This window comes from Ochotona curzoniae, unplaced genomic scaffold, assembly GCF_017591425.1.
Source record: "Ochotona curzoniae isolate NIBS_2020 unplaced genomic scaffold, NIBS_Ocur_1.0 contig_1014, whole genome shotgun sequence".
In the NCBI taxonomy this organism is placed as follows: Eukaryota; Metazoa; Chordata; class Mammalia; order Lagomorpha; family Ochotonidae; genus Ochotona; species Ochotona curzoniae.
Genome location: NW_024464920.1, coordinates 17,758,442 through 17,772,470, shown reverse-complemented (window position 1 = coordinate 17,772,470; position 14,029 = coordinate 17,758,442). Strand labels below are relative to the sequence as shown.

At 39.7% G+C, this 14,029-nt stretch overlaps 1 protein-coding gene across 1 annotated transcript in view; it reads right to left on the bottom strand.

Annotated features, from left to right (window-relative positions):
* Positions 1-384: 384 nt before the first annotated feature.
* Positions 385-14,029, bottom strand: part of SLC6A15 (solute carrier family 6 member 15) — a 29,376-nt gene continuing 15,731 nt past the window's right edge. Inside the window, exons 6-11 of the mRNA XM_040989760.1 lie at positions 10,532-10,773; positions 10,237-10,429; positions 8,495-8,687; positions 4,304-4,463; positions 2,186-2,348; positions 385-1,741 (exon numbers count right to left, since the gene is read on the bottom strand). Coding sequence (XP_040845694.1) covers positions 1,370-1,741; positions 2,186-2,348; positions 4,304-4,463; positions 8,495-8,687; positions 10,237-10,429; positions 10,532-10,773 — 1,323 coding nt within the window. The 3' untranslated portion in view covers positions 385-1,369. The remainder of the gene's footprint in view (positions 1,742-2,185; positions 2,349-4,303; positions 4,464-8,494; positions 8,688-10,236; positions 10,430-10,531; positions 10,774-14,029) is intronic.

The following is a 14,029-nucleotide window of genomic DNA, read 5'->3' as shown; positions in this document are numbered from 1 at the left end:
TAAATAACTACCTTTTCTAAACAGTTATGAATAGAAACATTTTAACCAAATGGCATTTGCTGGGACTCCTCTGCTTTCCATAATGTCATCTATGCAAGATTTTCATAACACTATAATTCGTTATGCATCACAGATGATTAGAGACCCATCAGTTAACTGCACACACAGTTCCTTGGGTGGCCTTCAAGGTGTTTATTCCAGCATTCTGAAACCATAGTGATTACAAGTTAACATTCTTTCCTTTGTCTCTAAACTGGTGACAGCTCTGTCAATCATATTTCAATCCTATATGGAATGTGATGGCTATTATAAAATTCATACACACCCACTGAAAAGAAAGACTGTCCAGTTCATGGGATAAACAGGAAATCAGACATAATTTTTTTAACTTTGTTTATTTATTGATTAAAATGTAATGCCATACAATTTTTAACAATCACTTAAAAAAGGATTTATATTTGCATAAAACAGAAGCAAAACAGAAACATATGAAGTAAAATGCCATCTTGCTTCAAGTTTTCAAATCAGTACTTAGAGTACTAATATACATCTATGTACATTGCAAGTATATTGTATAAATATACTCTGAGTAATCTTGAGACCACAATAAATATCAAGTAAGTTTTTAGGCACACGGCATAAGAAAAATGCAGACTGCATAATTCTCGAGAGTGCTCTTAGCTCATTCACTCTTGGGTCACTTTCATACATATATTTTACACAAAATGTACACTCCTCACTCACGGGATCCTCAGACACCTGTGACTGTCCATCCCAGCATGAACACCGCCTTATTCTTTGCTACTATTGCTCTGTGCAGCTATTACATAAGAAAATATTTTGCAGCTTTCTTCAACTAATTACCTAGGAAGGTGTCATTGCTACCAAAATAAGTACGGCCTATCTACACAATATATCCATGGAAATGTGCTGTGAGGCACCAACTGACAGAATTGCTCATTGTAATACTGGGAGTTACCCTGAAGGTAAACTTACAGATTTGAAGGTATGCCGTTTTTGAATCGCCAATATTACTAAGTCCAGAAACAATTAGAAACTGAGGTAACACCTGTTTTGTTGAAAAATAGAAATACTTGGAAAAAAACCGCCAAAGTACCTTTTAAAAAATCCGGCCAGATGTGGACCTCAGTCATGGATAGCTTTGTTGGTCATCCTGTCGGCACAAATGTAAACCAAAGAACCCAAAGGAATGCTCTAGCTGAACTGACATACACTGTTAGGAGTGGAGATCACAGCCATGAACACCTGAGATCGTCCTCTGATAAGAGGAGCCCGATGCTTCCCCTAGTGGAGCCAGTGGTCATTGTTGTAAATGAACCAGATAGGACCCGCTGATCCTTCTCCCCAGCTACAGATCGGATTCTGGCATATCTGGCATATCTGCCATCAAGTACCCTATTCCGTACCGTCCATTGGGAGCAGTATCCAGAGTTGGTGATCCACTCTGCTTTCTATAAATGTTTTTACCAAAGTTTGGGGATGACATCTCGCTTGGTATCTTGCCGTGAATGAGGCTGGCATCATCTCCCTCTAAGTTTACAGGCTCTTTGAGGACCCTTCCTCGCTTATAGGTCACAGCTGCCAAGTTACCAGAACTGTCGTCTATGAGGTTGGAGTGACGGACCATGAAGACTACGGGGACAGGGAGTACTGCGAGGATAATCAGAGAGATACAGACAGCCATTCCCCACATTGGGTAGCTCATGAATTCCTCAGATGCCTGCAAGAGCCAAAACATAATTATTACTAACATTTTTTTTGCATATAACAGAAATTCACTTCAATATTTTCAATTATTACATATTTTAAATTATGTTCACATGCTCGTGCATATATTTATGCAGATAACATTTAATAAAAAATATTTACGGAGGTGGGTTTGATTAACATGTTCTCCAGAAACCCAATAGATACTGGTTCATAATGTTAACATGAATGAAACGGTTTTAATAAGGATAGACTCAATCTTAATCATGTGATGAATGAATAATGTATTAAAACACAGATGTTTAGAGCATAAAATCTAAATATCAAGATTGCTATGGAAAAGCAACGTCTTTTAATATGCAGAATGCACAGTAAAAATGCTATGTAGAAAACAAAAGGCAAAATACCTTAAGCTAGCATTTTCATGCATCTTTTAAAATCTAACATTATATTTTACCTTCTCTTCAATCCATGCATTATATCCAGGAGGACTTAAGCCCATATTCACAATGCTAGCTATAAGCAATGACAACAGCACTAGAGGAGAGATATATTTCCACATATAGTAGTAGTATCTGCTTGGAGCGAAACCCAGCATATCTTTTAAATCCTCCATAAACCTAAATAAGAATAAAGAATGTGATTATTTTTGCAGTTGATTTTGCTCTATTTTTAAGGTGCATTAAATCAGTGTTATAAGACCTTACACTGAATAAAAAGCTTGTTAGGACCTGATATAATTTTAAAAATACATAACATAATGTGAAACAAGTTAGGTATGATTTTTCTTTAGGGAAAGCCTAGCTTATCCAGTTATTCCCAAATCTCTTCATACTGAAAACTTTCTGTCTGATGAGCACAAAATTTGAAGTCCTCTAGAATCATTTGTAATTGTCATAGTAATGATCACTTAATTTAATCAGATATGTATAATCAGGGTTTATAGCTTCTTAATTAGCTTTGTCTTGGTCTGTTTGAATCGAAGCTAACTGATGCTTCTTTAAAGCCATCATTATCCGCCAGGGTAACTAATGTTTGTTACATCATCTGGGTCCTTTGCTCTAGAGTTTCCCAGTGTGAGTTGCTCCGATTGCAATCCCAAGTACATATGAGTTCCCTGTATTTTGCGAATCTGTATTTAGACCTGGAATCATGACTGAACTTTCATTGGGTTTTTCAAAGTCAGGATAGTGAGGTATAATTTACAAGAAATAAAATTTACCTTTTAAATTATGCAAAGTTAACATTTTCAAAGCTTATATAACACATTCATGTCCTCAGTTCTGCCATCTTTTTTCAAACATTTCTTTGTACTATTTAATTTCCTATAAAATTTTAAAGAATTCTGATATATGCTATATTTACTATTTTGAAGTGTCATTAATCATTTATTTTGCTGTGTGCAATTTTTTTCTTTTGGGTGTTAATCTGTCTCTGTCTTTTTTCTTAAAATAATATCCCATAAGACTTAATCACACTTAAGTAAAAATAAATTATCTTTTTCATTTAGGAGAGATAAATGACCTCATATTATACCAACTCTGCTCTCCTCATATTTATCTGCTTTTGACAGTTCATTTCTTTTGAAGCACAGAATAATATCCCATTGCCTGGATGTATAAGAGCTCCTCAGAAGTTTATGAAAAATTGTATATTATGAAAATGTGCATGGATTTCAAAAAAATTGCACTAAAATAAACCTATTTTACATTTCCATGGATATTTTGAAATCTCCTCACACTAGTTTGTTTATCAAAGGACATCTTGGGTGCTTCCAAGTTTGGATAATTATAAATAAAACTGCAAACATGTAGACAGGTTTTCAAATCATTTAGGCTAACAAGAGATGTGATTGTTAATTTGGGTCCAAACTTTCTTCTAAGACGATAAAAACCATTTTGTTTCCATCAGCAGTGCCTCAGAGTTCTACACCCACACTCTCACCAGCCGTTAGTGCTGTCCAAGTCCTCAATGTTGTGGACATTCTAACATGCATGTGGCTGCATTTCCTTTTAACCTCAATTTCCATTTCCCTGATGATATGGGAAGTCTTTTCACATGCTTATTTGACAAACTAAGAGAAGTTTTTAATCTATTTACTTTTACTTTATGAATTGACCCTAAAGTAAATATATTTTTATTACAGTTTTATGTGTTTGAACGGTAGACAGAGAGTTATTTCGCATCTGCTGAATCATTTCTCAAATACCCTCAGCAGCCAGAGCTGAGCCAGCTTGAAGCTAGAAGTCAGGAACTCCACACAGACCTCTAACATGAGAAGTGGGGACCTGAATACTTGAACCATTACCTGCTTTAAACCTGGTTGTACAAAAGCAGGAAGTGGAAAAGGAATTGAGTCCTGGCACACCACTACGGGATGCAGGTATTTCAACTGGCGTCTTAGACTTAAGACTTCTTACATCCCAGGCCCCCATTAATAGTATTGCCTGAAAGAGACTTGATTTCGCAAGCAATTCTCTTGATTCATTTTTCTCCTCTTCTAAATGAAACAGATATTGACTAGTGACATTTTCAAAAGAGTTTAAAATGAAAGTATAAAAGCAAATGTACTTACTTATCAATACCATAAACAAAGCTTACAGCAATATTCTCCAAAATGACTACAATTAGCAGAGGCAGTGTAGCAGAATAATCATCAAACATTGTAACAAAGTAATTTCCAGAGCGCTGCACAAATATGAGGCCAATACAAAATGCCAGAAGACAGCAGATAACTGGACAAGAGGAATCAATGAGATAAATCAGCTCCTGTGCAGTCAAGTACTTTGAACTTCATTACGAAGAGAACTTGTTTGAAAAATAATATCTCTCTCTGAGTCATTTTTAACATATTAAAGACTGTAAGTAGCACAGAATTATTATAGTTATACACTTATCAAACCTTTGAAACTATACCAATTACACAAGTAGGCAATACATAGTATAAAATAATACAGATTGCAACATACATGGAGTTAAATTACCAGAGGTGGGTCCTAGCTTTAATACAATTCACTGTAATATAATAATTCATCTTGCTGAATCTGAGGAAACATATTTACCAAGCATAATAGTAAACTGGCAAAACTGAGGAAAAAATCTTAAATTATAAATTTCCATACCCAACTCCTAGGATTAGTGAGAAGTTGACTCTTCCGGCAAACCCAAGAGTGTCTGTCCCTTCTCTGTCTTGAAATGTTATGCCACAGTGTTGAAATCTATACATGGCTAAGTTCAATGACATCATGTAGCTTGTAACTTTGGGAAGCCTACATCTGTATCTTCATTTAGCCCAAAGAAATCTCTTTATCTTACTTAAGCAGATAGTCTGGAAACTAATTACAACAGCACTGACAAATCTAATTACCACACAATAACAACAACAAAAAATTCATCTAAAAGGAGTTTCTTTAGGAAACAAAATCCATACACTTCTGACCAGCTACCATCAACATCATAATTCAGGGAGGTTTTCAGAGTCTGTATTCTCTTCCTATATTTGCACCAAATACTTTCTGCTATTTTGCTCCCTAGCACGGAGACCCACAACAGTATTTTTTTCTCAATCAGCATTTAACAGAAGTGAATAACAACAATTCAGGAGAGGAAAAAAACCAGGTATCTGTGATTCAGTCACGTGTGTTTCACTGAATAATGCCTGTAAGTTTGCATTAATTAAGCCCATTGCTTCCGCCTTTTAAGCAGTGCATTGTAGCTATGAGTTACAGCATGCAAAAATGATTTTCATCTATACACATTCAATGTAGGAAAAACAATAGCTAACTTGGAGTCTCTGCATATGAAATGCAACTGTTTCTCACAGTGTACACAATATTTCAATTATCTCAAGTTTTGCAATATCTGAATTTAATGGTAAACTTTCTTTTTTCCATAATTGATAAGACTGACCCTGCAGAATTTGACTAGTGTACTCAAAAGCATAAAGCTAGAACTAGCAGATTTCAGATATATACCCAAGCCTGTCTGACTCAATAGTCCATGTGATAATCTCTTTGCTAATTACATGCTAACTGAAGGAAAATGTGAAGAAAGTGCACTCTAGGCAATATAAACAGTAAGAACTTGACTGGACAAGTAAAAGATGAGTGATTTACTTATCTATTTTTTTTTCTAAATAAGCATCTTTTCATTTGCTTTTTTTACGTGCTTTTTCCAAATACATCTTCCAGTGGGAGTCAGCAAGTGCTACCATGTGGGACTCTCTCTATACACTGCTACTTTTCCCATCATTTTGCACACGGCTTGCCATAGGAGAGGAATGGATTAAATACACGAGGATGGAGGCAAAGAAAATTAAGCAGAGATCATTTTTGTAGCCAGCATGTCAGGCAGGATATTAACATTGGTATTCCAAAGTAGAAACTGCTTTGTTTTGGTTTATCTGAGTTGAAGATCTATACACACACACACACACACACACACACACACACACACAAATGCTGACCTTGCATCATTTTAAAATACACATGTACTTGAAAGAGTGTTACATTTATGTAATATGTGAGAAATATTTGCACATACGTTATTGCTACATTTATCAACGATTAAAATTTAAACCCTTGAGGACGCTTGTAAACCACTGCCTGTGGTTCAAGACCACCTGTAAACCTTTCCAATCTTAGTTTACATCACTCCGCAGTCTTGTTTCTGTACTCTGATCTGGCTAAGTATCCTAATGTTCCTTTTATCCTCGTTTATTATTCCTACTGAAGCTACACTCTGACCTTAGAGAAAGCCCTTCCACTTCCCAATGCAGTCCTCCGACAGCTCCCTCACATGCGGAGATATCTCAACCTTAAATGAATTCTCTCCACATGTGGAATCGCCATTATGCTCTCCATCAATCTACTTATATTACATGACACAATTCTTCTGTACTCAACCTGATCTTAATTTCAACACTGCTCTTCTGGAAAAGGGACCTTCTCAAATCTCTTTATGTCTCTCATTGTTTCTATTATTTCCGCCAGATGCAAGCATATAGTTTAGCACTGGTCTCTGAACAACATGTACAGACTAGAGATATTTAAAAAAGCACACAAACAGATGAGTTTATCTTCTTCAGTCTTTTTTTTTTTTAAGCTTTAATTCATTTTTATTTGAAAAGCAAATTACAAGGAAAGAAGGAAAGACCAAGAGGCATCTTCTATCTGCTGGCTCACTTCCCAAATGGCCACAATGGCCACAGTTGAGCCAATTAGAAGCCAGGAGCCAGGAACTTCTGTGGATCACCCACCTATGTGCAGTGGACCAAGGACTGCTACCATCTGCTGTTTTTCCAGGCCACAAGCAGGAAGCTGGATATTAAGTGGAGCAGCCGGGATACGAACTGGCAACCATATGGGATGCCAGTGATGCGGATAGAGGCCCAGGCTACCACACCGCAGTGTCGGGCCCTACTTTCTTCCCTTTTTAGAGACACTAACTAGTGGTAAACCATCATTGTTGACATGTATGTCACAAGATCCTACATTTTCACTTAGACTACAAAGATTTTGGATAATGGGAATTGAATCTAAAATGATCTCCTTTTAAAAAATATTTATTGGGCCCGGCGCGATGGCGCAGTGGTTAAGGTCCTCGCCTTGCACACCCCAGGATCCCATATGGGCGCCAGTTCTAATCCCGGCGGCTCTGCTTCCCATCCAGCTCCCTGCCTGTGGCCCGGGAAAGCAGTCGAGAACTGCTTTGGGACCCTGCACCCTGCGTGGGAGACCCGGAAGAGGCTCCTGGCATCGGACCGGCATAGCATCGGCTGTTGCGCTCACTTGAGGAGTGAATCATCGGATGGAAGATCTTCCTCTCTGTCTCTCCTCCTCTCTGTATATCCTCCTTTCCAATAAAAATAAAAATAAAAATAAAAGGACGAACTTTCATCCACTGATTCACTTCCCAAGTGGCCACAATGGCCAGAGCTGTTCCAATCCAAAGCCAGGAGCCTGGAGACTCCTCTGAGTCTCCCTTTTAGGTGCAGAGTCCCAAGGCTTTGGGCCATCCTGGACTGCCTTCCCAGGCCACAAGCAGAGAGCTGGAGGGGAAGTGGGGCTGCCAGGATTAGAACTGGCACCTCAATGGGATCTCTGCATGCAAGGCAAAGACTTTAGCTGCTAGGCTACTGCACCTGGCCCTAAAGTGATCCATTTTTATAGATTTATTTATTTATTTATTCATTCATTCATTTGAAAGGGAGAATGGTGATGAAAGAGGGAGGAGGGATGAGAGAGAAGGCTTGCAGTCACTGGATCACTCCACAAATGAATGCAATGCCACAGCCAGGTCTGGACCAGGCTGAAGCCAAGAGCCAGGGATTCCATTCTGGTCTTTCGAAAAGGTTAAGACCCAAGGATTTTGATGATTTTCTGATGCATTTCTGAACAGAGTAGGCAGTGCTCGAACCAGTACTCCAAAGTACACGTCCAAGAGCTGCTTCTCTGAACTGTTCCAGTGACTTGACTCCTTATGAGAAATACTACGTGCATTTTGTATGTATTTCTGGGCTAGTGATCCATGACAATAACATTACTATTTCCAGTGTTAGTAACACTATATTTAAGTATTAAATAATAATAAATTGGTAGCTAAAGTAATATCTATTAAATATATCCTGCATATATCATAGTGAGAAACATCATACACATTAATAAAGTCCAAAACATAATACTTCCCTATTTCCATCTCTAAATTCTGACTAAGAACAGAACAAGCTCTGTCAGTTAATAAAAAGTCAAACACATCATAAACTTACCGGTAAGAACTTCCTTCCTCACTTTGAAAGTGTCCACAATGGGGGTGATGATCCCTTCGATGGTTCCAAACATACTGCCCAGCCCTAGGTTGACCAGCATGAGGAAAAACATCACGGACCAGAAGGGAGAGGCAGGGAAGTGAGTCATTGCTTCAGTGAAGGCGATGAAAGCGAGGCCGGTCCCCTGCACAGCCTGGAAGACACACACGGCAGTAACAGGCAGAGGTGACAATGGGAAGGGTACTCCCAGTGAGGGCCAGAGGCCGCTGGGAAGAAACATTCTGAAGTCAGGCTTTAGCCTGTGATATAGCAGGGTTTCTTTCTCAGAACCCAGATTTAGATAGACCATGTAGATCCAAATAATGAACGTCTTCCTATAAATACAAAATACATTACACAAACAGCGTAACATGAAAAAGTCCATGGGGAATGTAATTAAAGGTCGGTGTGACGGACCTCATCATTTTTGGTTCTGTGGACATTCATGCATATGAGCAGTTATGTATTATTGCAGCTACATAACTTCAAATATATATATATATATGCACACACACATTTATTTAAGAAAAGTCCATATACATATATAATTATTTCTGATCCATATATTAAGAAAAAAATATTTATTTTTATGATTCCTCAAAATAGATTCATCAATTGGTATAAAAATACACTATGAGGGGCCAATGCCATAATTCAGTAGTCATCTCATACGGATGCCGATTCATGTCCCAGCTGCTGCACTGCCAGTCCAGCCCCCTACTTCGGGCCTGGGAAAGCAGAGGATGATGGCTCAAGCACTTAGAACCCAACTGGGAGATCCAGAAGAAGCCCCTGACTCCCAATTACACGTCAGCTCAGCTCTGGTCATTGTAACCATTTGGGGAGAGAATCAGTGGATGAAAGACCCCGCCTCTCTTTATCTCTTTCTGTAAATCTGCCTTTCAGATAAAAATAATTAAATCTTTAAAAAATAGACTGGGTAATTGTTTTTTAAAATAAAAACACGAATGCAAAGCTAAAAGGTATCAATGGAATAAAAACTAGGTTAGAAAAAGTCACTTCTCTATCTTTAAACAAAACTACATCTTCATCATTGCTATTTTTTTCCTAGTGCCTAAAACTTCAGGTTGACAAGCTGGTATTCATGATGCAAGGGACACAGTGAATTCTGTATCAGCACCAGTAATAAAATTTTTTATATTGGTAATGCTTGGCACATGACTAGTTAACTATTCTATTTTTATTTATCTCCATTTACTTGAGCAAGAGAGACAGAGAGATCAGGCGTTTTGTCTCACTCCCCTAGTACCTGAAATAGCCAGTGCTGGGCCAAGCAAAATCCAGGAACAAGAAACTCCATCTGGATTTCCCACTGGGCGGCAAAAACCTGCGCACCGAAGCCATTACCTGCTGCTACCACGGAGTATGAATTGGCAAGGAGCCAGGCCAGAAGTAGAGGAATGACTTTAACCGAGGCACTCTAGTAAGGATGAAACCATTCCAAATGGCGTCTTTACCCACTGCACCACCAAGTCCTGCCCCAAAATTGCTCTTAAAGTAAGGCATATCTGGAATTTTTTTTTTTTTTAGGACAACATGTTCATTGAAATGCAAGGTGGATTTTGAAACAGCACAATCGTTGCTAGGCATTTGAAGGACCATTTTTACAAAATTAATCTGCTGTATAATGGGCATCGGAACTGAACAATAATCATTTTATTGCTCAAACACGAACTACTAACTTGATTTAGCTCATCTTCAATTTGGCAGGAACTGAGACCCAGCGCAGGAAACTCTTCTTCTTTCACTTTTTGAATGATCTCATAAACCAAGTGGTAATCTGCCGCAGTAACCGCTGAAAGGTTGATGTGGTGGGGGATGACATCCTGACTGATGTTCCCCATTTTCAAAAACCTTACAATCATTTCCGAATTTCTGAAACATAGAAAAACCCGAGAATGAGTGCCGAGGGTGTCTCCACATCCGTTTCCTATGCAATTGTGCCATCCAAAGGCTAATGGAAGTGAGGCTCCATACTGTGCAATGCATTTCTCGTTGACGACATTGGCTTTGAACCCCAGTACTGCGAACACCACCAGCGTTGCCAGGACGGAGGTGAAGAAGTTGATGAAAGACACCAGTACGGCATCGAAGTGGCAGTTGTTGTCTCTCTTGTTGTAGCTCGAAAAGGCAATGACACCACCGAATCCCAGACCCAAGGCGAAGAACACCTGAGCGGCAGCCTCTCTCCAGACCTTGGGTTCCAGCATTATCTCGAGCTGTTTAAGGGCAAACATAAGCCAGATCAGCTCCACAATTCGATTCCAGAGCAGGTGGCTCAGAGGGACTATTATGTCGGTATGTTAAAAGGATATTTCGATGTTCCCATTGGTTAGTTAAACCTGGGTGATAACCTGTTCTTAAGAAGACATAAGTAATTTTTTAAAGACTTTTTTTTAGAAAAATTTAAAAAAAAGAAGAAAATTAAACTGATACGTGAGGATTTTACCGACATGAACATTTTATACAGGATTCTTTTTTTTCTTCTTTTGGTAAAAGCAGACACACACACACACACACACACACACACACACACAGGGCTATTTCCTATCATGTCTTCTTTTCTTTCCACAGCAAAGTAAATCAAAATTACTAATCACTCTGAAATCATTTGTTAGCATTTTTTTCCCATTTTTCTTTTCTTTTACAGTGGTGTGGAAATCTTATGCTTGCAGCAATAGATACTAATTATGAACTATCGGGCAGAACTGTGGGTTCATGCTTACATATGTGTTATTCATTCATTCAATGTATGCCTGAAAATATTTGCTCAACAATCATTTGAGATTAGGCTGCGGCATTTAAATATGCCCTTTCAGATCTGAAGTTCTAATGTTCTGAATCTTTGCTAAAATTATAGTTCAAGAAACTGCTTTGTGACTTTTAAAGTTATTACTGTATAGTCTCCATAAACTTCTGATGCAACAATTAACATTAGCCATATGTAAGGTAGACCTCAATAAACAAGTAAGTTAAGCCGCGGTAACAAGTGGTACTAGTGACATTGGGATATTATCTGTTTTTGCCACCGAGTGAAATCATTTTTTTGGAAGCAACATCAGACGTGGTTGAGAACATGAGCTCCACAGACAGTTTAAGATCCTGACAGTGAATGAGTTTAAAATGACGCACGGTGTGGTAACTGACTTGATAGCACATGTGAACTAGCGGCTGGCACGCTGAGAAGTACCATGAACAGTTAATCATCCTTAATATTCGCAGAAATGCATGTACTTGTTGTAGCTATCATCTGAATCATCAAACAACCCAGTAACTAATCTACTTCAAGTTACATGGTATTTTGGGAGTAGCCATGAGCTATGAAACAGATTGCAAAATCTGTGTTCAAATACTGAGAAGTATTGCCTCAATTAATTTTCCATATTAGTATTAAAAGTTATTAATGGTTATTGTGAAACGCAGTTTATCTTTATAACTTATTAATAATCAACTAAGGTATGACTGTCATTAACCGAGGTTGTTACCATTTAAAGTCCCTTAACTGTCTTTCTCAGCTGTGCCCACTAGATGGCAGAAAAGAGCTATCTACGAACAGTGCTATTCCTTCTAATATCTGAAATACCCATTTACTGTTAGTGGTGCAGGTCCAAGGCAGACCAGGCAGGACCAGTTCACATCATTCACTGGCGAATCCGAGCACCAAAGTGGAGTGTGGGTTGGACCGGGTCCAGTTGCAACATACACCAGTGCACATTATGTCCTGGACTGGGTGCTGGCTGGGCTGGGCTAGGCTTTAGCCCCTACCAACCTGAGCTGAAATTGAGGGTGGCCGGGCCAGGCCAGGCTACAGCACCCACTGGCAAAAGCTGAGGTGAGGCATGCCATGTAAAATTGGGACACGGTGCCCAACGACACATGCAAAACCCAGGGGTTAAGGGGTAAAGCTGGTAGGGGAAATGTGGAGGGCTTCCCTGCTGGACCACCAATCCCACTGGAGAGTGTGAGTTGGGATGGGGCAGACCCGACAGGACAGAGCTGCAACACCTGTTGGCCTCATGTGAGCTGGATCAATAAAAGCCAGGCTCGGCTGACTGTTCTAACTGGTGCAAGCATAAACCAGGATGAGGGTTGGTTGGGCTTTGCCGCAGCATCATCTGGCAGATGCTGGCACTGGGGGCTAACTCTGTCAAGCTAAACTGCAGAACCAGCTGGAAAGCACATAATCTGGGAGTGGGCCCAGCAGAAAAATAGTGGGCACCTCACTCTTGAGTTGCTAATCCCAAAGGAGAGCATGAAAACCAGAATTGGGGCAGACATGGCTGGGCAGAATGGCACCCACCAGCATCTGTGTGGGCTGGATAGTGGGACTGGTTGGCTGGAACTAGGCTTCAATGCCCACTGGCATGTAGGAGAGCTGAATGGGATGTGGGACAGACTGGCCCAGTCTGTTGTACATATAGGCAAGCACAGGAACCAGGGCAGGGGCGGGCCTGGTGGGGGTTACTGGGAGTTGCTCCAACTAGGCAGCAGCTCCCACTGGTTTGTGTGAGGGTCTAGTGTGTGGTGGGCAGAATCAGGTTGGACTGCAGCACTCATTGGTTCTTGTAGAAGACAGGGCTGAAAACAGAACTGGTGCAGCAATTGTAAGCACCAACATATACATAAGCTGATTGTGGCGACGGGCTATGCTGGACCCTGTACTGGCATGCATGCGCAGGAATCAGGCCTGGGATCACCTCAGACGAAGTTTCTTTGAGGATCCCTCCAACTGAACTGCTGATCTCAGAACCCTAACCATGAAGAGAAGTGCAGGTCCCATGGTCTGACCATGGAGTGCAAGTGTCAAAGCCGAGCCTCTCAGAGGCTCAGATGGAACAGTGGACAGCAAATTCAGCTGCACATGGAGGATATGGAAGTCTGTTGGAACCTGCAGAGGACACTTGGTACCACAACAGGATGGAGGGCAGAACAAATCCATATCTACCCCATTTATGTGTTAACACTAAAAATCAGGCTAACGGAGACTCTAAGGTGGACTGTGTCAGCCAGTGGATTCTGGAGAGATTTAATTTGTTTTGAATGGTGGGACTAATTCAGAACTGTTGGACTATCAACACCACTTGAGCAGGACCCTCAGAGCATGCCCCACATCAGGGACCTGGGATGGGTGGGAGGCTGGGTGGGGCTTCTCCCTCTATTCTCCCCAGATCTAGAAAATAAAAATGGTAATAACAATAATAATAATGTGGAAACAATAGTCTTACTTTCCAGTAGTGCTTGACCCTTTGTGCCCTAATCAACTATGTAAAGATTATCAAAATAAAATAATAATTAAAAAGAAGTAATTTACAGCTACTTATCTTTCTTACAGAAATGGTTCCGTTCTATGACCTTTTAAAGCATCTTCACAATGAAAAGTTGTAAAAGGAATTAACTTTTTAATAATGTTCACTAGTCCAAATAAAAATGATGTTAATTTATGCTGCACTTTTAAATACTGAGGCAATGTAAAAG